Raw genomic sequence first — 26,659 nt, forward strand, 5'->3', positions numbered from 1 at the left:
ACAGTATAACTTTTAACTAGGACTCAGTTATCTGAAATGATCCCAAGCCTGAATTCTATGACCTTAAGAACCTGTAGATAAAACCAATTTAATTCACTAAATAAAAGTAACAGCAGCAGGGGACAAGATCCCATAGAAGTCATAACAAGATTCTTTTACCCCAACTTCATGCCCCAAGACTCTTCCTACTCCACCACTACAATGAAAAAATACCATGGAGTAAAAGAAAGATTAGGAGATTCCCAGAAATGATAACAGAACTATGATAATTTAAAAAAAAATCGTTCAGAGGATCAATGACAAATTAAATTAACTCTACTCCCAATACAATGTAAACTCTTTGAGATTAGAGATTCTTTAATTTTTATCTTTGCATCCTCAGCCAGTAATAGAGAAGCTACACATACTAGCCACTTAATGTAGGCTTTATGAATTTAAATGAAAATACGAATGGATATTAGTACATGCATTAAAACAAAGAGAAAATTAAAAAGGCAAAGATCCAGATAATCTTTCCAAGCCAGTAAATTCTCTGAAGAAAACAATAACAACATACTTGGGATTTAAAAAATGAAGAAAAGGGGAAAGCAGTCATTCTGCCTTAGGCAACTTGGGAGGGCATAAGGAAAAATTTGACCTCTTGGGTGTTGGTCTGGCCAGAAAAACATTTACAACTGAACAAAAAACATTGAGTCAACAAAAAGCAACCACTGGAGGCAGCATTTACTTTGATGGTAGCCTTAGCTCTGGGAGCTTTCACCTCACAGATTATATGGGGCTGACTGGGGAAGATTCAAATAAGAGAAATTGAAAAAATTGGGTAAAAATAGGAGAAATACAAGAAAGTTATGAAAAGAAGGCACACCAACAACATGGGAAAGAGATACAAAAACTTATAGAAGAAAAAAATTTCTTAAAAATTAGAAATAGGCAAAGGGAAACTAATGACTTCACAGGGACACTAAGAAACAATAACATAAATCAAAAGAATTAAAAATGAGAAGAGAATGTTAAATATCTCATTAGAAAAACAACTGACTGTAATATTTATTGGGAGAATGGGGTGATAGATTAAACAGGGGATACTGAAGGTTTTATAGCAGGGAATGGAGGAGTTGAAGGGAGAGAGGGAATATGGCTGCCGGTGAGGTAAAAGGAGAGAGATGCCCCCTGCCAAAAAGCTATTTTTGAAAAATGGGGTTCCTGATAAATGGGACATCCCTATAGATAGATGTTGCAGATACCCCAGAGCAGTTAAGCATGGACCCTCCTGAGGGACAAGCCTCCTCCCAAACCAAGGTTGCCTACCAGGGGTCTAATAAGGACTGCTTATTGTTGAATGGCTGTCCTGAGGTTCAGCTCCCTCTATGTCCCCTGAAATGTTAGTCCTCTTATCTGACTGAGATATTAAAATAAAGATAAAATTCAATAACAAGTTTGGATTGTGGAGGTATCAGGGAAGAGGGGATAGGGATTTCCCTAGATGAGGTTTTGGAGTCTCTCTCAGCTTTTGAGCTGAGGCCAGGCCTTAGAGGCTGGTGGAGGGTTTCTCTTATTCCTGTCTATGCTATGTCTGTGCTAGCTTTCTTAATTTCAAAAGTCTTAGCAGTAGACAGCGAGAAGAAAAAAAATTCTGACCGTCAGAGCTGGTTGGGCCTGCCTCTTGAGGCTGACTCCCCTAAAGACCGGCCTTACAATTCAAACTGCTTCCCTTAAGTCCTTTTGTCCATGACATGATCACAGGAATCCAGGGAGAGCAGACAGTTGGGAAAATCAGGAAAAGAGAGGCACTTCTATCCAAAGACAGGGAGCGAGACCTCCTTCCATTTCCAGGTCCAGCAAGGAAGTCAGTGCTAGTCACAAGACCAACCACCACTCCCAGTTGCCCCTTCCCCCACCAACTGTCAGTCTTGTCAATATCTTCTCTCTAAACATTCCACCTGCTGTTTGTTCCAACTCAGTGGAGAAAGTCCAGAACTTGCTTTAGTTTTCCTGGAAAACAGGTAGAGGAAAGATAACACAAAAAATGTTGGAATATTTCAAAAAAGTTATGATTTTAAAAATCTATATTCCATATTTCAAGAAATTATTAAGGAAAGGTATCCTGAAGTTTTAGAACTAGAGAATAAAATAGAAATTCTAAAAATTTGCTGATCATCGCCTGAAAGAGATTCTAAGATGAAAACTCACAAGAATATTATAGAGTAGGTAAGTTTTGAAGCTCCAGGTCAAGGAGAAATTACAAGCAATTGTTTCTAAGAAAAAAGATAAATATTTTGAAGCCACTGAAAGAATAACACAAGATTTAACAACTTCTACATTAAAAGACCAAAGGGCATGGAATGATATTCTGAAGAGCAAAGGGTCTAGGTTGGCAACCAAAAAAAATCTAGCCAGCACAATTGAGTGTAATTCTACAAGGGAAAAAATTGATATTTATTCAATTAAAGTACTTTCAGGTATTTTTGAGGAAAAAAACAGAACTAATCAAAAATTTGACTTAAAAATATCAGGAGAAAATTTAAGATAAACATGAAAGACCAATAATAAGGGATTTAAAATGCAAAAATGTTTCCTTTAATTCTAAAGAAGATTATCATTGCTAGGATAGTTTGAAAAATATAGATAGATAGAAGGATTGAAGTTTACTTGAGTATGATGAGATGAACCTAAAAAATAAAAATGGCTAGGGAGAGATAAAGCAAATTATTTCATACGTAAGAGGCATGATGTGGAAGGAGAGGATGGAGGGTAAGTAGGTAGGAACTTTATTCTCGTTAGAACTGGATCAACGAGGGAATAACATGTAAATCTAGTAGGGTCTGAGTCTTTTTTAATTACAGAGAAAAAGGATGGGGCAAAGGGAGAAGATAAGGGAATTGTGGATTAGAGAGGCAGTGGGCAGAAGTAAATTAGACTTCTGAGGAAGGACAGGGTAAAAAGAGAAAGAAAAATGGATAAATAATAAGGGCAAATATGATGGAGGGAAATCCACAAATAGTAATTATAACTTTGAATGTGAATGGGATGAACTCATTCATTTTTGTCATTCAACCTGCATTTTTGAAGAGGACCAATAACATCACAGGTAATGTCTTGACTTTCATGTGAATTGGATTTTTAAGTGAAACAATTATGCAATCCTCAGCCTCATTATTCCAGTCATGAAAATCTAGCAATTATCCTAAATCAGGATGATATGTGACTGCCCAGGAGGCAATTTCTTCGAAGTTTGACCAAGCTCTAAGTGCTTCACAGCACCTGCTTCAGCACCCTTCATGATGCTTGAAACAAATTATTCTCATCCACCCATTCTACTAGGAGAAGTCTTTACATCAAAGGTCCCCAAACTACAGCCTGTGGAACACATGCGATCCCCTGAGGCCATTTATCCACTACACTTCCAGAAGGGGCACCTCTTTCATTGGTGGTCAGTGAGAGGAGCACTGTATGTGGTGTAGCAGTCCACAACTGTGTATGCACTAGGGAAATAACTGATCTGTGAAGATTGTCTTAGGAGAGCATATACTCAGTCTTGCGCATGGCAAGAAAGACACTGAACTTTGATCCCAACAGGTTTAGGTGCGAAACCGGGTTTCTTTGTTCTCACCAGTCTGAGAAAAAGCTAAGCCACATTCTTGTCACGATTTACATTTAAACCAATGACAATCCACCATGTCCTCCATTAATATGTATTATGTATATTTGCATATGAATGTTAATAAAAGATGAGCCACACAGGGCCAGCTCTCTCACTTTTCCCTTCTTCCTTCCTTACTTTCACTCCTTCCACTTATCTCTCTTGGAGCTCAGCCTCTGGCCATGCTCGCCTTTTCTTATGTAGTTTCTTTTGTCTCTCTGAGGCACCTTTCCTGCTCTACCCCCTAACCATGAGCCCTAAAGGTCTGTGATGGGACTGGGCTTTGCTCTTTACCGATCTCTGAACACAGTTCTGATTCCCATGGTGTTGTTTTATAGTCACCTCATGGTCTCCTGTCCTTGGGAAATGAGGGGCTGGCTGAGCTATCTGTGTGGCTCGATTATCACTTATGATTTGGTGTCTGATTCTTTCTTCCATCCCTCCCAACTTCAGATCCTTTCCCCCAAGGGGTAAACTCCTATCTTTCCTTTCTTGGGGGGACTGTGGGCGGTCTTCCTCATGTGGCAGCACTACAAAGCATGGCATTGCTCACATACAGTACTACTTCCAGTGACATAATCCTTTGTGTGGAGCCTTGTTCTGAGAGTAACTGAATGAGAATGAGGCATCAAGCAAAGGATTATGTGGCTGCACAATGGAAGACATCAACATGGTGAGTGGCAATTCTTTCAGTGGCTTCACAATATTTACACACTATGTATACTGCTGCCCGGTATAGTGGTGGTGATGATGGGCCTATGCAATGTGTGACAGGCCCATCACAGCCAGCACTACAGCCTCCGCCGCTATCCCAGACAGCAATATACAGATTTTTTCATAGTTTTTTTTTTTAATAGTCTGGCCCTCCAATGGTCTGAGGGACAGTGAACTAGCCCCCTGTGTCAAAAGTTTGGGGATCCCTGTTTTACATACTTGGGGTAGACATTTTCCCAACTCACTGACAGGTTTGATGTCTATTGGTTACCATCAAACTACTTTAGTCGATCTGATGAAGTGATTTCACTTGGTGGTGACCAAATTTTTGAAGGAAAAAGTGAACAGTAGAAATAGAAAAATTATAATAGATGGGGACTCCAGCTTTCCCTTACCAAACAAGATAAATCTAACCAAAAAATAAATAAGAAAGAAACCAATGAGGTGAATACAATCTTAGATAAGCTAGATTTAGTAGATACCTGGAGAGAACAGAATGAGAACAGAAAAGAATATCCCTTTTTCTCAGTAGTACACAGTATCTTTACAAAAATTAATTGTATGTTAGGGCATAAAAACTTAATAGTTAAATTAAGAACAATATAAATATTAAATGCATGTATTTAAGCTCATAAGTCAATAAAATTATGTTTTTAAGAGGGTCATGGAAACAAGAATTAAAAATTAAATATTAGCCTAATCTTGAAGAATAAGTCATAGAAACTTGAATAGAAGACAATAACAATGAGACCATATACCAAAATTTTTGGGATTCAGAAAAGTGGTAATAAGAATAAACTTTATATCTTTAATGCTTGAATTAATAAAATAAAGAGCAGATCAATGAATTTGACATAAAATTAAAAAAAAAATTAAATCTCCAATTAAACACCAAATTGGAAGTTCTAAAAATCAAAAGAGGAAGTAATACAAAAGGAAGTAAGAAAACCATTGGGATAGCAAGGTGAATAATCAGCCAGGCCTGGCAATTGGAGGTTTTGGGTTCAAATATGACCTTAGACATTTCCTAATTCTTTGATCTTGGACAAGCGACTTAACCCCAATTGCCTAGTCCTTATCACTCTTCTGACTTGGAAACAATACTTGGTATTGATTCCAGGACAGAAATTAAGGTTAAAAAGAAAAAAAAAATTCTTAAATGGTTTTCAATGGAAAATTTAAAAGCATAATACAATCAATAAGCTATTGGTTAATTTGATTTTTTAAGAAGAAAAGGGAAAGCCAGCTTATCAAAAATGAAAAAGGCGAATGTACCACCAAATGGAGAGGAAATTAAAGCAATTATTAGGAGTTCTTATGCCTCTTCCAGGCCTTCAATGTGGTAGCTACCAGATGTTATGTAATCCTGACTGGGGCTCTATATTTGAATTTTTTCTTTCTGGCTGCTTGCAGCGTTTTCTCCCATTTTTCTCCCAGTTTTTTCTTCCATTTTTCTTCAACTTGTCTCATTTAATTTTTGAATTCTTTTGAGTTCTTTCATAACTTGAGACCAATTCTCAATTAAAAAAAAAGTTTTGCATGTGGTTGCTTGAATCTTGCTATTTATTTTTTATTATTTATTTTTTATTTAAATATATATACATATATAATATTATAGAATATATGATTCTATGCTTTGGTTTGTCCCCTTAGAAATTTTCAAGGATTAAGTTTCTTTTGCAGTTTGCTCATTTCCCAAACCATTTCTTTTCGTCTGTTCACTAGGAATTCTGAAGGCTACTTGCTGATTTTGTCTCCTCTGTTGCTGGTTTGCAGGGATTGGGATTGTGAGCTATTTTGGTGTGAGGCTAGGTCTTCACCACAACAACACAGGTTTGAACGTGCCCAGTGCAATCAGCTTCTGGGCCTCACTGCAGGTTTGTGCCCACACTTCAAGGGGTGGGTCTGAGGTACACTTTTGTTAATGTAGCTTGCATCTTGGTATCCTGAAGTTAGCCTATGCCCAGTCACTGAAACTGGTGCAGTAGGTGGGGTAGGTAGTCAGGCAGCATTCCTGTGTGCAGTTTTGCTTCCAGTTTCCCCTTATTCCATGAAATTGTGTTTGGCAGGAGAGCCCCCTTACTCTGTCTTGCTATTGGTTCTTGACTCCTGTAACATTGAGGTATTTTTAAAGATTGTTTTGGAAAGATTGTCAGCAGTTTCAGATTTTATTTCTACTACTTGTGGTGCCTGAACCAATTTCTATTTTTATTCTATTATGGTCAAGAAAAGATGTATTAAGAAGTTCTGCCTCTTAACATTTCTTTTCAATATCTTAGTGCCCTAGTAGATAGGCAACTTTTGTAAAAGTTCCATATAGTGCAGAAAAAAATACATATATTCCTTTCCTGTCCCACTTAAAAGATGTCATTTCTTTTAAATCATTTCTCTAAAATTTGTTCAATTCCGTATTTTCCATTTTGTTTAACTTTGTTAGACATCCAAACTAATAAGGGATATTCAAATTTCGTGTCACTTTTGTGTTACTGTCAATGGAACTCAAATGTTTCCTTGATGAATCTGGATGTTAAGGCATTTGGAGCAAATGCTTGTTAATGATATTGTTTTGTGTCTATGGTATCTTTCAACACAATATGGTTCTGTGTTTATCCCTTTTTGTTTTTTAGTATTTTGCTTTCTCAGATGGTTTGATTCAAGCAACTACTGCTTTTTTAAAAAAAATTCACTTGATTCATGGTAAAAAAAAATGTTTTCATCCTATGAATTTCGTGCCTTTAGTTTCTTTCTTTTTAAATGTGCTTCTTGTGAGCAAGATTATAGGGTTTTGTTTTCTTAACCAATGTTATGGGTTTTTTTTTGTGGATTGTTTAATCAGTTCACATTCAAAGTTATACAAATTAGGTTTATGTTTTCCCTTTCTCTAATATTGAGTTTTTCAAGCTATGATTGTTCCCTTTTCTCCTATAAGCACAGTATTATGCTTCTCTCATTATTTTACTTTCATTTTTTTAGATAGCCTTTTTTTTTACCCCCATTGGCTGTTTCTTCCTCCCCTGATCTTCTCTTCTCAATTTTACTTTTTCTCTTGAGGTCTTAGTTAATTTTTCTCTTTCCTACATTGTAATGTATTCACATAAACACACACATACACACTGATTCATCTTGCAGTTTTTCCAGGTTCTGTCCATATGACCCCTGTCCATTTCTTCACTATTATTACTTCTACCAGATTTCAACCTTCACTCCCCTTTCCTTGTGTACATTTTGAAATAATTTTCACAGATCTGTATTTTCTGTTGCTGTTCTTGCCTGTTCACTCCTAGTGCATTTTTGTGGTTTGTTTTGTTCAAGACACAAATAATCTCCTTACTTCTGATTTTCTTTCTAAAAATATTTTAAATTCTTTTTTACTGTTGAATATTTATCTTTCTTTACGTATGACTAAGCTCAGATTTGAGGGTAGGGCACCATGGGTTACATCTTAAGTTCTATTGATCTTCAGAATACATTATTCCTTTTACCTTCTATATTTTCTACAGCATGCATTATTTGAAAGTTTTCTTTTGAATGTGAAGCTCTTTCTCTTGGCTTATGGAACTTATGTTTGATTTGAATTATTAATCATTATGTGTTTAGGAGCTTGCAATTGTTTGTTTTCTTTTGGGGTGATGATTTCAGGTGAAATTTCATTTTTATATTCAGAGGTTCTGAGCAATTCTCTTCTATTATTTTCCTCACTATAGTGTTAAGGCTTTTTGTCCTGTCCTGTCCTGTCCTTCTGGAAGACCAATACTAAATTGTCTCTATAAATCTGTTTTTGAGATTAGTAAGTTTTGCTTGCATAGTGAGTATATTTTTTGTTTTTTGCTTCTCTTCTTATGTTTTTTGTTTCTGTTTTTTGCATTTCCAAACTATTATTTTGTTTTTTTTTTTGGTGGTACTTTATTCTGCAAATTTATTTTTTGCTATGCAGGCCATAAATTCTGTTTTTATACTTCTCATTTCTCTTTTGAACTATTAAAAATCAGACACTGGACCACATCAACAAGCAAACCAACAAAAATCACATGATTATTTCAATAGACGCAGAAAAAGCCTTTGATAAAATACAACACCTATTCCTATTAAAAACACTAGAAAGCATAGGAATAGAAGGGTCATCCCTAAAAATAATAAACAGTATATATCTAAAACCATCAACTAATATCATCTGCAATGGGGATAAACTAGATGCATTCCCATTAAGATCAAGAGTGAAACAAGGACGCCCATTATCACCTCTATTATTTGACATTGTACTAGAAACACTAACAGTAGCAATTAGAGAAGAAAAAGAAATTGAAGGCATTAAAACTGGCAATGAGGAGACCAAGTTAGCACTCTTTGCAGATGACATGATGGTCTACTTAAAGAATCCTAGAGATTCAACCAAAAAGCTAATCGAAATAATCAACAACTTTAGCAAAGTTGCAGGATACAAAATAAACCCACATAAGTCATCAGCATTTCTATATATTTCCAACACAGCTCAGCAGCAAGAATTAGAAAGAGAAATTCCATGCAAAATTACCTTAGACAAAATAAAATACTTAGGAATCTATCTCCCAAGACAAACACAGGAACTTTATGAACACAACTACAAAACAATCTCCACACAACTAAAACTAGACTTGAACAATTGGAAAAACATTAACTGCTCATGGGTAGGATGAGCCAATATAATAAAAATGACCATCCTACCCAAACTCATCTATCTATTTAGTGCCATACCCATGGAACTTCCAAAAATTTTTTTTACTGATCTAGAAAAAAACCATAACAAAGTTCATTTGGAATAACAAAAGATCAAGGATATCCAGGGAAATGATGAAAAAAAAAATACAAAGGCCCTTGCCTTGCAGTCCCAGATCTCAGACTATATTATAAAGCAGAGGTCATCAAAACAATTTGGTACTGGCTAAGAGACAGAAAGGAGGATCAGTGGAACAGACTTGAGGTAAGTGACCTCAGCAAGACAGTATATGACAAACCCAAAGATCCCAGCTTTTGGGACAAAAATCCACTATTTCATAAAAACTGCTGGGAGAATTGGAGGACAGTGTGGGAAAGATTAGGTTTAGATCAACACCTCACGCCCTACAACAAGATAAATTCAAAATGGGTGAATGACTTGAATATAAAGAAGGAAACTATAAGAAAATTAGGCGAACACAGAATAGTATACATGTCAGACCTTTGGGAAGGGAAAGATTTTGAAACCAAGCAAGACTTAGAAAGAGTCACAAAATGCAAAATAAATAATTTTGACTACATCAAATTAAAAAGTTTTTGTACAAACAAAACCAATGTAACTAAAATCAGAAGGGAAGGAACAAATTGGGAAACAATCTTCATAAAAATCTCTGACAAAGGTTTAATTATTCAAATTTACAAAGAGCTAAATCAATTGTACAAAAAATCAAGCCATTCTCCAATTGATAAATGGGCAAGGGACATGAACAGGCAGGTCTCAGCCAAAGAAATCAAAACTATTAATAAGCACATGAAAAAGTGTGCTACATCTCTTATAATCAGAGAGATGCAAATCAAAACAACCCTGAGGTATGTTAGATTTAAATTAGTTTTGAGAGTTAAATAGTTAAATAGAATAAATAAGAGAGTGGGAGCCATAAACTGTGATAATTAAAATGTTTGAGAGCAAGGGAAATATATATATCAATTATGACCGCTGAAATATGTTTTCTATTGTGTCTTGGGTTTATATAAATATAAGATGGTCGCCAGGGAATATATTCCCAATTTATGAATATACCCAAGCCAACTGGATTTTATAGAGAAATTTAATTTATAATACACTGATTAATCACTAGAAAAAGAGAGAAAGTAAGAAAGGAATAAGAATGAAGGGCCTCAAGCCAATAAGGCCTGGACTTCAGTCCGAAGAGATAAATCAGTCAGTTGGTTTTATCACTCACCCAAGATCTCTCGAGGTAAGGCTTCTCATGCCAACCTCAGGCTCCACCTTCAAGAGAGCCTCCTTTCAAGAAATGTTTTTAGAGAATTCTCCTCCTGACTCCTCCTGAGTTCTCCTTCCACTGCCTCCTTCAAAACCTCTCCAGGCTCTCTCTCCAGGACTTCTCTCCTCTCAGACCTCCTTCAGAGCAAAAACCTCCCCTCTCAGTCCTCAGACCCCGCTATCTTTAAGCAAACAATCTAAGTTCCCTCCCCTCAGTTCTCACATCTACCAATCACTGTCGATGTCTCCCCTGTGCCAATGGTGGCTCTAGCTTAACCCAGGACCGCCCAGAGGTCTCTCCCCTTTGCACATGTCTATTGAAGGTCATATTCTCAAATAATTAAATCTTGATATTTCCTGCAGCCCTTCCTAAATCCTGTTACTCTGAGTAGGGTGGAGATTGTAGTTTCTAAGACCTGGTTCTGTCATTCCAAGTATCTCTATTGTATCAATTCTAAAATCAATCATGACTCAAAGAACTTCCTGTTCTATACTTAAGCATAGGTCAAAGCCCTTTCCATTGTTTAGCAAAAGGTTTCTGTCCTAAAATAGTCTTAAGTAGGGAGGAGAAGGACCCTCCCATGCCAAAGAGTTTCACATTCCAATAGAGTTCTTACTATCAGTAGGGAATTTTTTCAAGTATAAAATTTCCCAATGGGGAGATTTCCAACATTCATAAGTCTAAGAAATTTTAAGGTTTACAGGTATCACCTAACACCTAGCAGATTGGCTAACATGACAGCAAAGGAAAGTAATGAATGCTGGAGGGGATGTGGCAAAGTAGGGACATTAACTCAGTGCTGGTGGAGTTGTGAATTGATCCAACCATTCTGGAGGGCAATTTGGAACAATGCCCAAAGGGTGATAAAACACTATCTGCCCTTTGATCTATAGCACTGCTGGGTTTGTACCCCAAAGAAATAATAAGGAAAAAGACTTGTACAAGAATATTCATAACTGCACTCTTTGTGGTGGCCAAAAATTGGAAAATGAGGAGATGCCCATCAATTGGGGAATGGCTGAACAAATTGTGGTATATGTTGGTGATGGAATACTATTGTGCTAAAAGGAATAATAAAGTGGAGGAATTCCATGGAGACTGGAACGACTTCCGGGAAGTGATGCAGAGTGAGAGGAGCAGAACCAGGAAAACATTGTACACAGAGACTGATACATTGTGGTACAATCAAAGGTGATGGACTTCTCCATTAGTGGCGCAATCCAATGTCCCTGAACAATCTGCAGGGATCTAAAAAACACTATCCACAAGCAGAGGATAAACTATGGGAGTAAAAACACCGATGAAAAGCAACTGCTTGACTAAGGGGGGGGGGAGGGGATACGACTGAGGAGAGACTCTAAATGAACACTCTAATGCAAATACCAACAATATGGAAATGGGTTCAAACCAAGAACACATGATACCCAGTGGAATAGTGGGTCAGCTATAGGAGAGGTGGTAGGAAGAGGGGGGGAAGAAAATGATCTTTGTTTCCAATGAATAATGTTTGGAAATGACCAAATAAAATAATGTTTAAAGTGAAAAATAAAAAAAGAATGACTAATCCAATAGAAGGAGATATTATGATTGTTTTTGCATTGTAAAAACACTTTAGGGGAAAACTGTCCCTAAGAATAAATATATGGACTTTTACTTAAAAAAATCAGACACTGATCCTGTATTTCATATTTAATTTTACTCTGTAATTTTATTCTGTAGTGCCATATAACAAACCGTAGGATCTTCTCTGCTTCTAAACTAGTGATGTTGAACTTATGGCTCACAATCCAAAAAGGGTGTGCAGAGCCCGCTCTTTGGGCATGCCTGCAATTACCCACCAGAGTTCATTACTAGAAAACCGAAGGGACTCAGGGTGGAGCTGTTCCCTCTCCATGTGCCTGAGGGCATTTGTCACTTCACTCTCCCCTCTGCCTGGCAGCCCAATGGGAACACTTCCTTCCTCCTCTGGGGTAAGGTGCTGGCTCACATGCTGTGTTAGGGTGTGGCACAGATGGCAGGTAGCCTGTTGAGTCTGTGGTGAATGTGATTCTATGCTGGGATTAGAGGGAAACTAGGTTTGAAGGGAGCATACCTCACAGCATGGCACATAGCTGGAAGGGAGCAGAGCACTTGGGCACTCCACCACCACTACAGGCACCTCTCATTACACTCTTCTATCTAGCAGACCAATGGGAAGACTTCTTCCCTTCCCTGTCTGGAGTAAGGGAGCCAGAGGATGTGAGGGGTGGGTTGGGATGGGGCACAGCACTCAGTCTCTGTGGGGTGGGACCTAGTACTCCATATCTAAAAGGTTTGCTATTGTTGCTCTAAGTGAAGAAGCTCATGAGTTCAAAAGTTCAATCTTTCTGAGATGTCAAGTTGTTTCCCTATGTAAACCTTAAAATTTCCCAGACCCTACTTTATAAGATTGAATTAAGAGACCATTCCCCATTTGGGCAGTGAACTCTACTTAAAGCAGGAATGTGAGAATTCACTTGGGTCTGCCCTAGGGGAAGATAAAGTTGTAAACTCTTTTATGAACAATGAAAAGTACTTAAACCCATACTTTTCTTAAGCTAAGTACCTATAAAGGTCAAGCAACTTGTGAATTTACAAGGAACAAAGAACTGGAAAACTTACTCAGAGCTTTCCTGGTGTGAATTACTCAAAAATCCACACCTTCTTAGGTGTGGACTAAGAATGGGCGGTCCTTTAGAAACATCTACAGTGATTGGTAGATGTAAGGACTTAGGGGAGGTGACAGAAGATTTTGCCCTTAAAAATAAGAGCTCAGGGAAGAGCTGGAAAGTCATTCTGAAACATTCAGATTGGAGAGACTCATTCTGAGGAGACTGATTCTGAAACATTCAGATGGAGGAGGGAGCTGGTGAAAGCAGCTGATATGCTGCTGGCCTGGTGTTATTAGAAAATCCTTACTTAGACAGATCTTATGGTGAGTTATAAAAAACTGACTGATTTCTCTTTTAAGACTCAGGTCTAGGCCATATTGGCTTGAGGCCTTTCATATTTATTCCTTTCTTACTCTCTCTCTTTTTCTTTGATTACTCATTGTATTGTTAATTAGAATCTCTATAAAACCCAATTGACTTGGGTATTTGAATAATTGGGAATATTTCCCTGGCAACCACCATATATTTGATTTTAAAACCCAAGACACTGTAGTGAAACATATTTCTGTGGTCAAATTTACTCACCCTCTCTTATATCTATCACAATTATATCTTCCACTATTTTAACTCACTACAGTTTAAGACCTCAACCATTTTAAATCTCACACCTAGTGATTATTTTATAAGAAAAACTGAGCTAACATTTAGAAGGTTAATACTCTTATGAAATATTTTAATTCTAAGGAAATTATCTCAGCACCACTTGTAAATCACTTTGCACCAAGGAAGCCTTGTTATCCCTCATAACTTTAGCTCTTGAGAAACTCCAAGGCATTTATGTGTTATACTTTAGAGAAAAGTTAAGCCCCATCTTAACCCCATCCTTGCCAATTAAAGGGGTCATCTCATTCCCAGGTTCTTATGAGTCTGCTACTCCTGGTTCACTGTCAGAGGCCTAATGATACAGCTAGGTCTCAAACATTTATGAAATATTCCTTCAAAACAGAAATGAAGCCTTTATCCATGTGTATGCCTAGTTTCCTTAAGTTAACCAATCATAATTCCTAACCCTCATGATGTTGCCAATTTCACTAACTAATGATAAGATTTTCTCAGCTACTGTGTTCTACTCTTTGTTCCACATTTATAAAAAGAAATCCCATCTCTAATTCTTTGACTAACATAGACAACTGTCTATGTTATCAGACCTGTTAACAAATTGTTATGCTCAGAAAAGCCTGAATGTTTATTTTTTTGATGTCTCTCATGACAGAACTACTTATGTGTTGTGGTTCCATATTCTCAAAAACTAGATTCCTGTTTTGTCAAATGTTGGTCGTTTCCCATTGTTTCATTGTATTTATTCACAGATGACTAAACTTATTTACTATATTTGGAGGCCAAATTTCCTTCTGTTATTACTATTTTTCCTATTGATTTATCTGTTCCTTCCTGAAATCTTTGGCAATTTTAGTCTTTTACCTCATTTATCACTACCATTCATTTTCTGAGTATGGTTTCCTTGGGAGGCTGGATCTCAAAGCTTCTCAGTGTTCCCTTTCACTGAACAATTCATAGTTTACCAGCCCAGGTTCCTGCCCTAAATGCTTTTTGGTTGGTCAAAACTGATCCCAGTTGAATGCTATGCTTTTCCCCTCAAGCTTGGAGGTGGAGTGCTATATAGCCCCTGTACATACATCCCATCTCCTCTAATCCTCAGTTCTTTGAGCTTTGCAGCACTGGTGCTATATGGCTTTTTGCCCTGGTCCCAGGCTTTGCAGCACCACAAGGGTGTTGGCCAGGCTCCAGGTTCTGCTAGTGCTACAGAATTGTCTGCCCTCATACTGCAAGTTCAGAGCTTTACAGTGCTGACATTAGAAAGTCAAATTTTACCAAATACTGAGCTGAAAATACTTAGAAATGTTCTAGAGGAAACCAAATGACATTTTTTCAAGCAATCAGTATACCTGGTTTAGTGCATGAATTTGATTATTTCTAATGTTAGCTTTAGCTGCCGTAAAGTTTTTCAGTCTTCTACTGAGACAAAATCTGCTGTCTTATGATTTCCTCCATTTGGTCCTGATTCTCCCTCTTCTTGCCTCCAGCCTTCCAAAATTTTTTTGGCTTCTGTATAAATACACTATTTTACTGTTTTAATTCCTCTGATTAAGTAGACTTAAGTTCTTAATGCCTGGCACATAGTAGACACTTAATAATATATATTTATTGACTAACAGCATTGTCTTCTGCAATAAGTTGTAACATGGATTAAGTGGATATATTGCCAGGGTTGAAATTAGGAAGATCTGGATTCAAATAAGACTTTAAGACTTACTAGCTGTGACTAAGAGCAATACACTGAACTTCTATCTATAGTTCCCTGGCTACTACCTTGACCTTCATGAAGAGAATTCTCACACATTTTTGCTGTTTTCATCAAGATCCTTCTTGTATCTGCCTATTTTTGTGCATTGCTTGATTAATAAAGTAGAAAATGATTTGTCAAAAAATAAAAAGAAAAATTTATCACATATCTGCATGAGCAGGAGATAAATTCTTAATCAAAGGGCAGAGGTGATCAAAGAGACTAAATTATTTTGCACAAAATGAAAATCTTTCTGCATAAACAATATTAATGCAACTAGAAGAAGGGAAGCAGTTTACTAGGAAACAATTATTGTATTTAAATCACTATAATATTCAAAATATTTGGGCCACAAATGGAAATATATAATATAGACCAAAAGCTATTCTGAAATGATTAAAGGATCAAAGGATATAATGAAACAATTTTCTAAAGAAGAATTACAAACTATTAGCTACTATATAAAATATCAGATAATTAACTGATAGCTTCTCCCATAGGAGTGTTCCCCCTTCCATTCCTTCTACTTCAACACTTGTTTTCTTCCAATTATTTCATTCTCCCATAGGTCTTCATTCTGCTAAGAGTTTATCTTTCCTTTGTTATTCACTCATGAACTTAAAGAACACCACAATTCTCTTCAGTCCACCAACAAACTCATTTTTGTTCCCTCATATTTAATTTTGCTTTCTCCTTCTCATTTCTCTTTGAATTTTGGTTTCATTTTTAGACCCTTGGGTACTTTTTAATAAAAATCTCTTAATAGTCTTCCCTTTCTAACCTTATTGGTCAGGTTGTTTTTTTTTTTTAATGATTCTTGGTAGCTTTATCTTTCTTATGTTTCTGTTGTTTAGAATTGAGATATCAAACCAAAATTCAAACTCAAATAGAAGTGGGACCTCGAAAAAGGTTCATTGATGGCCATATTCTGACTTAGAAAACAGTATATTGACTGTTTAATGTTCTATTTATTATAATTGTTCTATTATATTGTAATTTTGTTAAACATATCCCAATGATCAATGATACTTTGGGACTTATTTTTCTACTTTTAGTATCCTGTACTGTTTTATCTGCTTATTTTTTTTGATATTTTTATTGATATTTTCTGCTTCATCTGTATCCTTTGCATCTCTCCCCCTTTGTTGCCTAAAGATCTAACCTATATGACAAATAGTATTTTTAGAGAAGAAAAGTCAATACACCTGACCAACATATTAAAAGTCCAAAAAACCTGTGTAATGTGTAATACCAATGGATTTCCCATCTCCAGGAAAGGGCAGGTAAGGAGTGACTTTTCATATCTCTTCCTTCTGGTTCCATTTGATCTTTTTATTCTGGTTATATTTATTTTTCAGTGTCCCTGTTTTTTATACATTGTTATAGTAAGTGTATATTGTTTTCTTGGTGCTGCTTATTGCTTTTATCACTTTATATAAAAATCATGCTTCTTTGTATTGATTACATAAAGCATTTCTAATAGCACAGCAATATTCGATTACATCTATGAAACACAATTTATTTAGTCATTTGCCAACTGATGGGCATCTACTTTGTTTCCATTTCTTAATTATCACAAAAAGTTCTGATAAAAATATTTTGAGATATATGAGGATTTTCTTCTTCCTTGGTATGAATTCCTGGGAATTGAGTCTCTTGGTTCAAAGGTTATGGAACTGTGAATATTTATCACTAAACTGACATGAAATCATTCAGCACTGAATATAGTGCTTTGCACACAGTATACAACTTAATAAATTTTTCACTGATGTATTAATTCATTCATAGTTTTGGGAGTAATTTTATCCAGCAGCATTTAATAAAATGTGAATAGAGCAGAAAAAACAAAGAGTGACGCTAACCCCAAATTAGGCATTGGCACAGCATGACTAGTTACAGAATAAGGGGACAAAGGATTCAAGAGTAGGTAAGAGTCTAAGTTTAACTGGTCAATCACCAAGACAAGACTGTTGAAAAAAGACGGAAAGAAGCCAAGCAAAATTAAGGATGATAGATTGGGAGGCTAGCGATGGGCAGAGAAATAGAAGTTCAAGGTAAAGAACTAGTTTAAAAAAGAAAGTCTCAGGAGAGTACATAAATTTAAAAGCTCATTCACAAAAATCAATGAAAGTATAATTAAAAGATACTTTTAATATGTGGTATGGAGGGGAGGGATATTGGTATTCATTGTAATAAGATTCCCACCACCACAGGATTACAGAATTAGAATTGGAAGTGCCCTAAAACACTTAAATTTACAGATTAATATATTATGGCTTAATGAGATTAAATGACTGGAGTCAGGCTACATAAACTGAAGTTCAAATTCTGAGAATTGATGTGAATCTGAAAGATCAATCATAATCTATGATTCTATCGACAATTTTAAAAATTAAATTTGTGTTATAATGGTCTAAAAATTGGTCAAATTCACAAATAAAGTCCAAATTTAAAAATTTTTCTAATAGGTTTCAAATTGTTTAAAACATGAAAAATAAGGTACATTAATACAAAACTGGTATGGTTGGAAAAAAAAATTTGTTAATAAGAAAAGGTTCATGCCCTTTGACCCACAGGTAACATATACCAAATATATGTGTATATATGTATACATATATGTATACACACATATATACATGTACAATACATAAAATACATGTGTAAATTTATACAAAAAAGATTAATTTCAGCAAGAAGAAACATATGCACAAATAACTCACAGCACTATTGGTAATTATTTTTAAAATTAGAAACATACAATTTTCAACAATTGACTAATTGTGGAATATGAATTGTGGAATATGAAAGCAACTAAATATTATTATATCATACTAAACAATACTAAAAATTCAGGGCCACAAGGAAGTACTTGATGAAGTGATACAGAATGAATGAAATAGAACCAGAAGAAAAATAAGCACAATGTATATAAGTATGAAAATAAAATCTATTCTATATATGTAAGATCATACATTTAGTCTTTGGAGGGCCCCTGAGAAGTCCTGAGGGGTAAAGTGACTTGCCTTGAATCAGATAAGTCAGTTGGGATTCAACCTCAAATCTTTCTACTCCAAATCCAGCACTCCACAGAATTGCAGGTTGCCAGAAACAATATGTAGAGCCTAATTGAATGGCTTCTGTGGGAGGGAAATTTTTTGCAGCAAGGTAGTATATAATTCCTTGAGGGTAGAGACTGATATCCAGTTTTTATCTTTCTTTGTATCCCCAATACTCAAGTCAGATTGATATTGCCAGTTGTATAAGGTTATTTCTTAAATTTATATATGTGTGCACACATGTATGTGTTTTAAAAAATATTCATAAAACAATCTTTTGGGATGATGGGAAGTACACAACTAAAATTTATATCAGTACTTAGAAAATATATTTTACAATTTTAAGATGTTACAATTAAATTCTATAATTCTAAATATTCAAATTTTCTCAATAACAAAAATAATTCTTAAAACAAAATATGAATTTAGGCATTAGCCATGCCAATAAATAATTATTTTCAGCCTAATATGAAAAGTAATACTTTAGTATGTGTACTTTTAGTACAATTTTCATTATGCTTGGAACCTCTTAAGATTTTTCCAAAATGAGAGTTCAAAGCAAACTCTATAACCATAACTCAAGTACTTAGAAGCATAATATAAACTAAAGAGACTGCTAGATCAAGCCACATGTAATAAATAGCACATGAACAGTTTACTGAATAGACCAAAATAAACACTTCCCATTAAAATTATTTAAATTTAATGGTATTGACAAACTGAGTAAGGCATATAATTTTATTTCCATGTTTACAATTTAAGATGAAAATTTTCATTGTCAATATAGTGTTTATAATGATGATTTCTGAAATGCAAGTCAAAAATTCTGTACAAACTCCTGATATTTTAGGTAATTTCCCTTATTTGGTTTTGAGACAATCTTAAAAAATAACCCAAGGCAGATTTTATGCCAAAAAGCATTATCTTCCTATAAAAAGGGTTTTGTTTTTAATTTTCAATGAGAAAAATCTTTAATGATGCCCCCTGCGAGTTATTTATTCAGTTCCAAAAAGATCAAGACAATCTTTTCAACTGTTCTTCAATATGAGATGTGTCTTCTCATCTTCAAGATATTTGATCATCTTTAATGTTCTGGGAGGAAGGGAAAAATTCCACATTAAAAATAACAGTTCATACTCTTAAAGGTATCAAAGGCCAAAGAGGAAACAACCCATATCTTTAAGCAGAAATAGCTAGCACAAATAGAAAATAGCACACAGCCTTGCACACTATATGTGCTTTATAAATGCTTGTTGAGTGAATAACTTGACTTATTAAATTCCCCTAACTTCAATGAAACATTTCTTAAAGCATGTGTCTTTCACACACTATAGTCTAAAAATTATCATTAGTTGATACTCTTGCTTTGGTACATACATAACACTATCAGATACTATTTATTTTAGATAACACTATTATATAAATTTAGCCAAAGGTTTGTTAACTTGTTACTCAAGGTCATTTCATTTTTAAGGAAAACTGGAACTTTCTTTAAGGGAAAGATCACAAAATCTATGATGACACCAAAAAATTACTATAAAAGATCATCTACTGAAACTGAAGAAAACTATAATGAAACTATATGAAAACATTACCCTTTGAAAATGTTTTTAATTTCTCAAACAAAATGGAGCTCTCAATTTAATAACATGATTCTATTTTTTCAGTTTGTCCTTTACTATGGCCCCTAAATTTCATTAAAGAATAAAAATTATTCAAAGTAGTTTAATGCTATACTTTCATGGCTATAATAAGTCAAATTAATGTTACTGATTTTTAACCAGTGAACTAGATTATTATTTTTTCCTTTTTTAAAAAAATCTTTATTTTCTGTGTATCAGTTCCAAGGCTGAAGAGTGGTAAGGGCTAGGCAACTGTGACTCACTCAACGTTACACAGTAAAGAAACATCTGAGAACAGATTTAAATTCAGGGTATTCAGACTCCAGATCTGTCCCTAGAACAGTGATAGCAAATCTTTTAGAGACTGAGTGTCCAAACCTCACCCTCACACTGCATCCAATTCACCCTCTTACCCCAGAGAGGGGAAGAAGTGCTCCCACTGGGCTGCTGGGCAGAAGGGTGGGTGATATGGAAAAAATGTCCTTAGGCATGTTTGAGAAGGGGAATAGAACAACATCCTCCAGCACATGTATCATAAATTCACCAACATGGCCCTAGAATGTTTCCAATTATCTCAATAGGGTATCCCCAAATCCCTCAAAATTCACCTATATAAATATAAATGTATTTGCAGCACTTTTATGCAACATAATATTATTTAATATAATTAAGTATATGTATAGAAATCATTGTATTAAAGGATGACCAGGCACAAAATCTGATGATTTCTATTTCTAAATGCCTTCCCACCAGAAAATACTTACTTGTCTCAAGAATTGCTTTCCGAGGTAAGTGGTAGCCATACTGGTTAAATTACTTTGGTTGCCCACTTTGCATCTGATGTAGCCATACAGATTGGCACCTTGTAGTACTACACCCATGATGACCACTGCCTGGAAAAGGGAGAAAAATCATGTAACAGTCTTCTTATATATTTTTTAAGCAAAAAACTTATCTTAATGACATGGCTACAAAGCGTCAAGTACTAAGCTAATCACACAACAAATAAAGTCAGAGTTGTGTGATCTGATGCAAAAAAAATTTTAAGTTATTTTATAACTAAATAAACAAATCAAGATGAGGACTGAATAGGTGACCCATTTTGTTTTGTTTTATTTTTAGATTAGGTTTAATAAAAATGGACTTAAGGTCTCTTTGTGGGAGTTAATGCTGCCTTCTTCGGCATAACTCTTTACCCTGCCTTCACTACTTTCCTTGTGACTTCCCTGACTAAAACATCCTTCCTTGAAAATTCTCATAATAAATATCATCTCTATCAGAATATAAGCTCCCAGAATTAAAGAATTCTTATTTTTTAATCTTATTATCCCCAGTGCTTAGCACAGAAGTTGACATAGTAAGCATGCTTCTCCATTTATAATAATATCGAATACCTAGAAGTTCAGAACTTGACTACTGAAAAACAGAATAATAACTCAGAAGTTAAAGACAACAAAGTGAGAACTACAAGCAAAGACTCAAAGAAAAATGCTAATTAGACCTATGCCCAACAAGAATGACTGAGTTAAAGAAATGAAAGAATGGAAGAGAAAAAGTTGAGAAAAGAAGTGAAAGTGATGCAAGAAAATTATGACAAGAAAATTGCTCAAGATGGCTAAGTAGGAGCAGAAACTTATCTAAATTATTTCACATTTCTCACTAAACAACTTTAAAACAACACTTCAAATCAAATTCTAATGCATCAGAAAGAAACAAAAAGTTTAGTAAAATAAATTTCCAAGATTACTTCGGAGATTGGCAAGAAATGTCTGTCTTAATGGGGTGTTGTAATTGTAATATTTATAGGGAAAGAATGGGGGGATTGGAAAAACAGGGGATAAGGAAGGTTTGTAGAAGGGAATGGAGGAGTTTAAAGGAGAGAGGGAATATTGCTGCTGGTGAGGCAAAGGAGAGAGATGACCCCTGCTGAGAGGCAGCAGCAGGGGTCTGATTAGGACCGTTTGTCGTTGAATGACTGAGCTGATATTCAGCTCCCTCTATGAACAGAAAAGATAGTCCACTTATCTGACTGTGATATTCTAATAAAAGAAATTTTAATATCCAGTTTGGATTGGAGAGAGAACAGGGAAAAAGGAAAGCGGGAGGTCCCTAAATAAGGTTGGAGTCTTTCTCAGCTTTGGAGCTGAGGCCAGGCCTCACAGGCTGGTGGAGGGTTTCTCCCACTCCTGTCTATGCTATATCTGTGCTAGTTTTGTCAATTTCAGAATCTTAGCAGTAGACAGAAAGCAACAAGTACATTTCTAAATTTAAGAGTGAGTTAGGCCTGTATCTTTGGGCTGAACCGAGTAGAGGAACTCTGAATCCAGACTGGGAAGCCAACACTTCTCCCACCTCCAACACCAGGAAGGAAGGAAGCCCCGCAGGAAGTGCTAGTCACAAGACCCAACTGCCATTCCCAGTTGCCCCTTCCCCCACCAACTGTCAGTCTTGACAATTTCCTCTCTATGGATATTCCCACTGTTGATTATTCCAACACAGTGGCAGAAAGTTCAAAACTTGTTCTTGTTTCCTTTCCACAATCTTCCCCTTTTTTTGTAGTGACCTTCCCAAGGTCACTTATTTTTATTATAGTTACCAATTAATAAATCTACCCTAAGGAATTCTATGCAGGAAAGTTTGGGTAAGGGTAGTTTAAGGATTTTACAATAAATTCAGTAAAATAAACGATTAAACAAAATCATTACAAAGAAATTTGAATCAGTGCTAATACTACTTACTCTAAGTTAACTACAACAAATAGTTTTCCTATTTCTATGTATAACTAATTGTCTATGCTGTTTAATTTAACTTACTCCTAAACTATTCCCTACTTATTATAACTATTATCTAAGTCTCTAGTCTAATCTATGACCTAAGCTTATGTTCAACATATATACATGCTATGCTATATATTTACAGACTCTATCACTATGTTACTAACCTAATTATAGTATATACATTATTTATAGAGATTTTTTACATATCATTGTTCCACATCCTGATGTCAAATAGAAATATCTATTGATCTTTCTATTTGCCTAAGACCTTATGGAACTAACTATATACATATTTACATTTTGCATAAATACAATTTCAGACACTTGTTTATTTAAACAAGGTCTACCAATATGTCAGTTTGTGATTTTGTGTTTTGTGTCTAATAGTGTAGTGTTGAATTGATACTTATCAAGTTTCTTCTGATTTCCACTTCTCATGTTGGCTGATGGATCTCTTCTTTCTTCCAAGTTATGTAGTGATTCATGATGTTTCCCCATATGTGAAATTAATTTTGTTTTATTATTTCAACACACTCAGTCTTACATGTCTAGTTTTCCATATGACCTCTTCTTATATAAACAAAGTTCAAAGTCTTAGCTGTCCATTTCAGCTTTTCCTCTTTGTTTCTTGTCTCTAACAGCTTTTCTTGATGCTTTTCCTCCGGGCTGGTTTAAAATCTCTTCCTCTGGGATGCTTTTCTTCTGTCTGGGATGCTTTTCCTCTGGGCTGGAAAGCTATCTTGAACATTATGTGTCACTATTATTTCTTTGTGGTGTACTTTTTTAGGTTATCCAGTTTTTGTTTTCATTTCTCAGCACTATCTTTTGTCTAATTATCTTATATGTCTGTTACAGTGATGTTGAATTTTTCTGGTTTTACGTGTGAACAGTGGAACCATGAGTATTTCCCTGCAATTTTTATAGCTGTTGGGGTAGTAAGCAATACTTCATGTGGTCCAGTCCATTTTATGTCTGTAGCCAATTTTCTATTGAAGTTTTTAAAGTATACTATGTCTCCTGGTTTGATGTTGTGCAAATTGTAATTCAGGGGTACTGTTTGTTGTATCAAGCAAGCCCATTTCATACAACTCTGCTATTCTTGTTTGTAAAGCTTGTATATATTTTGTTAATTGATAGTCTAGTTTGTAAAAAGTTTTAAGTCAGAGAAAGGAAGATGTGATAGGATCATTATGTTGTTTGCTTCTTCTTCTGTTTGTTTTCTATCAGGCATATAATTTTGTTCTACTTCTAATTTAGTGTCTTTCCTCAAACTCATACTTTTCACAAAGTTCTTGATAATTCTTGACTCCCAATGCTGCCAGCATTTCTTCAAATGACATTGTGTATTTTATGTCCTGAACTAACTCTTCTTACAGGATCATTTGTTCTTGATTTGAGTTGTTAATGAAATCATCTGTCTCCCCCTCTTGTAAAGCTTTGTGATTTTGATTGTGAAGTTTGATATATTCATAAAGTTCTTGGTCTTTCTCACTTTCTGAATCAACTACTGTATATAATGGTTCTGTGTGATTCGTGTCTTGCACTAACTCTTGCTTGGTGATTTGGCTGTCTTCAGGAGATGTTTTTAAAACAGATTTAGTTGCCCCTGTATCGATAAGAGCTGGGTAGATCTCATTACCAACTTTTATCATGACCCTAGGTTCTGTGTTATCATTTTGTTGGCATACTTGGACCATAAATGCCTGTATATCTATTTTATTCAAATCCCAGTTTTGTTCTTCAGCTACAGACTTTTCTTGTTGCTTTGAACATTCATTTTGCAATCCATCATCAGTTTGCAATGGAATTGCATTATCATGGAGACATAAGGATGGCATAATGTTTGTGTTTACTTTTTCTTGTGCAGTTACTATTGGTTGGAATTCTTCTGCATAAGGATTTAAGGTTGACTTTTCAATTATGTCATTGGTATTTTCTTTTGCAATATCATCCCTGCTTTCAATGTCATCGTCTCCAGGAGGTCTCCTAATTTGAATGGTCTCCGTTATTGCATTTTCCTCCCCATTGGACCCTTCTGTTGCTTGCTCATGTGCTTCAATTATTTCATGTGCAGTTTGTTTAGAATCTTTAGAACCCTCTACTATTTGTGTCTCATATGGTTCTGTTTTGGGTTTGATACTTTCTGTTTCTAAAGTACATTCGTTCTTTTTTGCTAAGTTACTTTTGTCATGTGTTGAGAAATGTTGCAAATCACTATTGCTTGGATCTAATCTTTCATGTTTTTTGCTTTCAAAGTTATAATATACTAATAAGTTTAAGGTTTGTGTATTACAGACTGTTGCCAGTTCTGTTCCTTCTTCTTTCTTTGCAGCTTGTTCCACTGTTCCAAAATTTTTCTCTTTCATCTATGTTACATCATTATCTAATTGGATTTCTTCTTCTATCTGTTCTTTAGTTTTATTTTGTGCTTTTGGAACCCCAAATTCTATTTGCATGCAGTCTCCTTCCTTTTCATTTTCACCATTTCCTTTCACATATTTCCCTTTTGATGTTAACCCATGCACCTGGCTTCATAACTGACTATGTTTGGCAGCACCTGAGACTACTTGTGAATAACGTGGTTTCGCTCCTTTTTGGATGTATCTCTCCATGGTTTCTCAATTTGGTGCTTGCAATGAATTCTTGCAATTACAATTACAACATTTTGCATTTGCTTGTGTATTATTGCTGCTATATTATACTTTGCTTTTCCAGGACCTCTGCTTGTTGTTAGATTGGACTAATTGTGCCTTTAAATAAGTCTTGAACCATGTGACCCATTTTTTCACATCAGAAACATTTGGGTACATTTCTCATTTGATTGCTTTGTGTGTAATTTCTTGTGGGTTTGTATGATTGCAGAGTGGCTAGAATTTTTATTTCTTCAATTTCTTTATGTTTACTTGACCTATTTGCTCCTTGAGCTTGGCTTTAAGCTCTTTGATTATTTCATTCTTTTCCTCTAGGATTTCTTTATGACCTGTGAATCTGTAAGTTGCAGTTTTTCTTAAATCTTCCAGACTTAGTGTTTCCCATTCTGGGCACTGAAGTATAAAATATGATCTAATAGGTGTGTTTCTGCACAAAATTTTCCTATCAATTTTTTGATGTCTTTATTTAATCCCTCCACTTACCCTGAACTTTGGGGATATGGTGTGTGGTATGTTTCTTGTATTCCTAGATTTTTATAAATTTCATTTAAGATTGATTGAGTAAAGTGACTTCCACAGTCTGAGTCCAATTTTGAGGGAATCCCAAATCTAGGTATGATTTTGTTTAATAGGATTGAAAAAATCTAGAGTGGAATTCAAACCTCACCAAGATACTAGCATTAGGTTTTGGAGGCAGCTGCAGCAGCAGCAACAAATTCAGACACTCTTAGCCCATAGCTGATAAAAGGCACAAAAAAGTGCTAAAAAAACAAACGAAAAAAAACAAACAAAACCTTAAAATAGGGAACTGATCAAGTTGCGAGACACAAAAATTCACCAAATTCCTTAAAAAGTAGAATTGGCAGGGGTAACTGGGTAGCTAAGCTAGGCCTATAGACAGGAGGTCCTAGGTTCAAATCTGAACTGAGACACTTCCCAGCTGTGTGACCCAGGCCAAGTCCGTTAACCCCCCCATTGCCTAGCCCTTACCACTATTCAGAAGGTAAGGGTTAAAAAAAAAAAGTAGAATTGGACAAATGGAAAAAGAGGTACAAAGGGTTATTGAAAAAAATTTCTTAAAAATTAGAAATGGGCCTTAGATCAACACCTCCCACCCTACACCAAGATAAATTCAAAATGGGTGAATGACTTGAACATAAAGAAGGAAACTATAAGAAAATTAGGCGAACACAGAATAGTATACATGTCAGACCTTTGGGAAGGGA

General features: G+C 35.3%; 1 protein-coding gene across 8 annotated transcripts in view; it reads right to left on the reverse strand.

The window, feature by feature from the left end:
* Positions 1-339: 339 nt before the first annotated feature.
* The window catches only part of LOC100022053 (trans-golgi network vesicle protein 23 homolog B), an 86,553-nt gene continuing 60,233 nt past the window's right edge, over positions 340-26,659 (reverse strand). For 5 of the 8 annotated variants that reach the window (XM_007483412.3, XM_056817483.1, XM_056817481.1 and 2 more), the window contains 2 exons: positions 20,770-20,898; positions 17,125-19,475 (listed from right to left, as the gene is read on the reverse strand). In XM_007483412.3, the coding sequence (XP_007483474.1) occupies positions 19,449-19,475; positions 20,770-20,898 (156 nt within the window). In that variant the 3' untranslated portion in view covers positions 17,125-19,448. Of the gene's footprint in view, positions 1,993-17,124; positions 19,476-20,769; positions 20,899-26,659 lie in introns of those variants that run through there. The other 3 variants (XM_007483413.3, XM_056817482.1, XM_056817484.1) reach the window with 1 other exon arrangement.

Source organism: Monodelphis domestica, chromosome 2, assembly GCF_027887165.1.
Source record: "Monodelphis domestica isolate mMonDom1 chromosome 2, mMonDom1.pri, whole genome shotgun sequence".
Lineage (NCBI taxonomy): Eukaryota > Metazoa > Chordata > Mammalia > Didelphimorphia > Didelphidae > Monodelphis > Monodelphis domestica.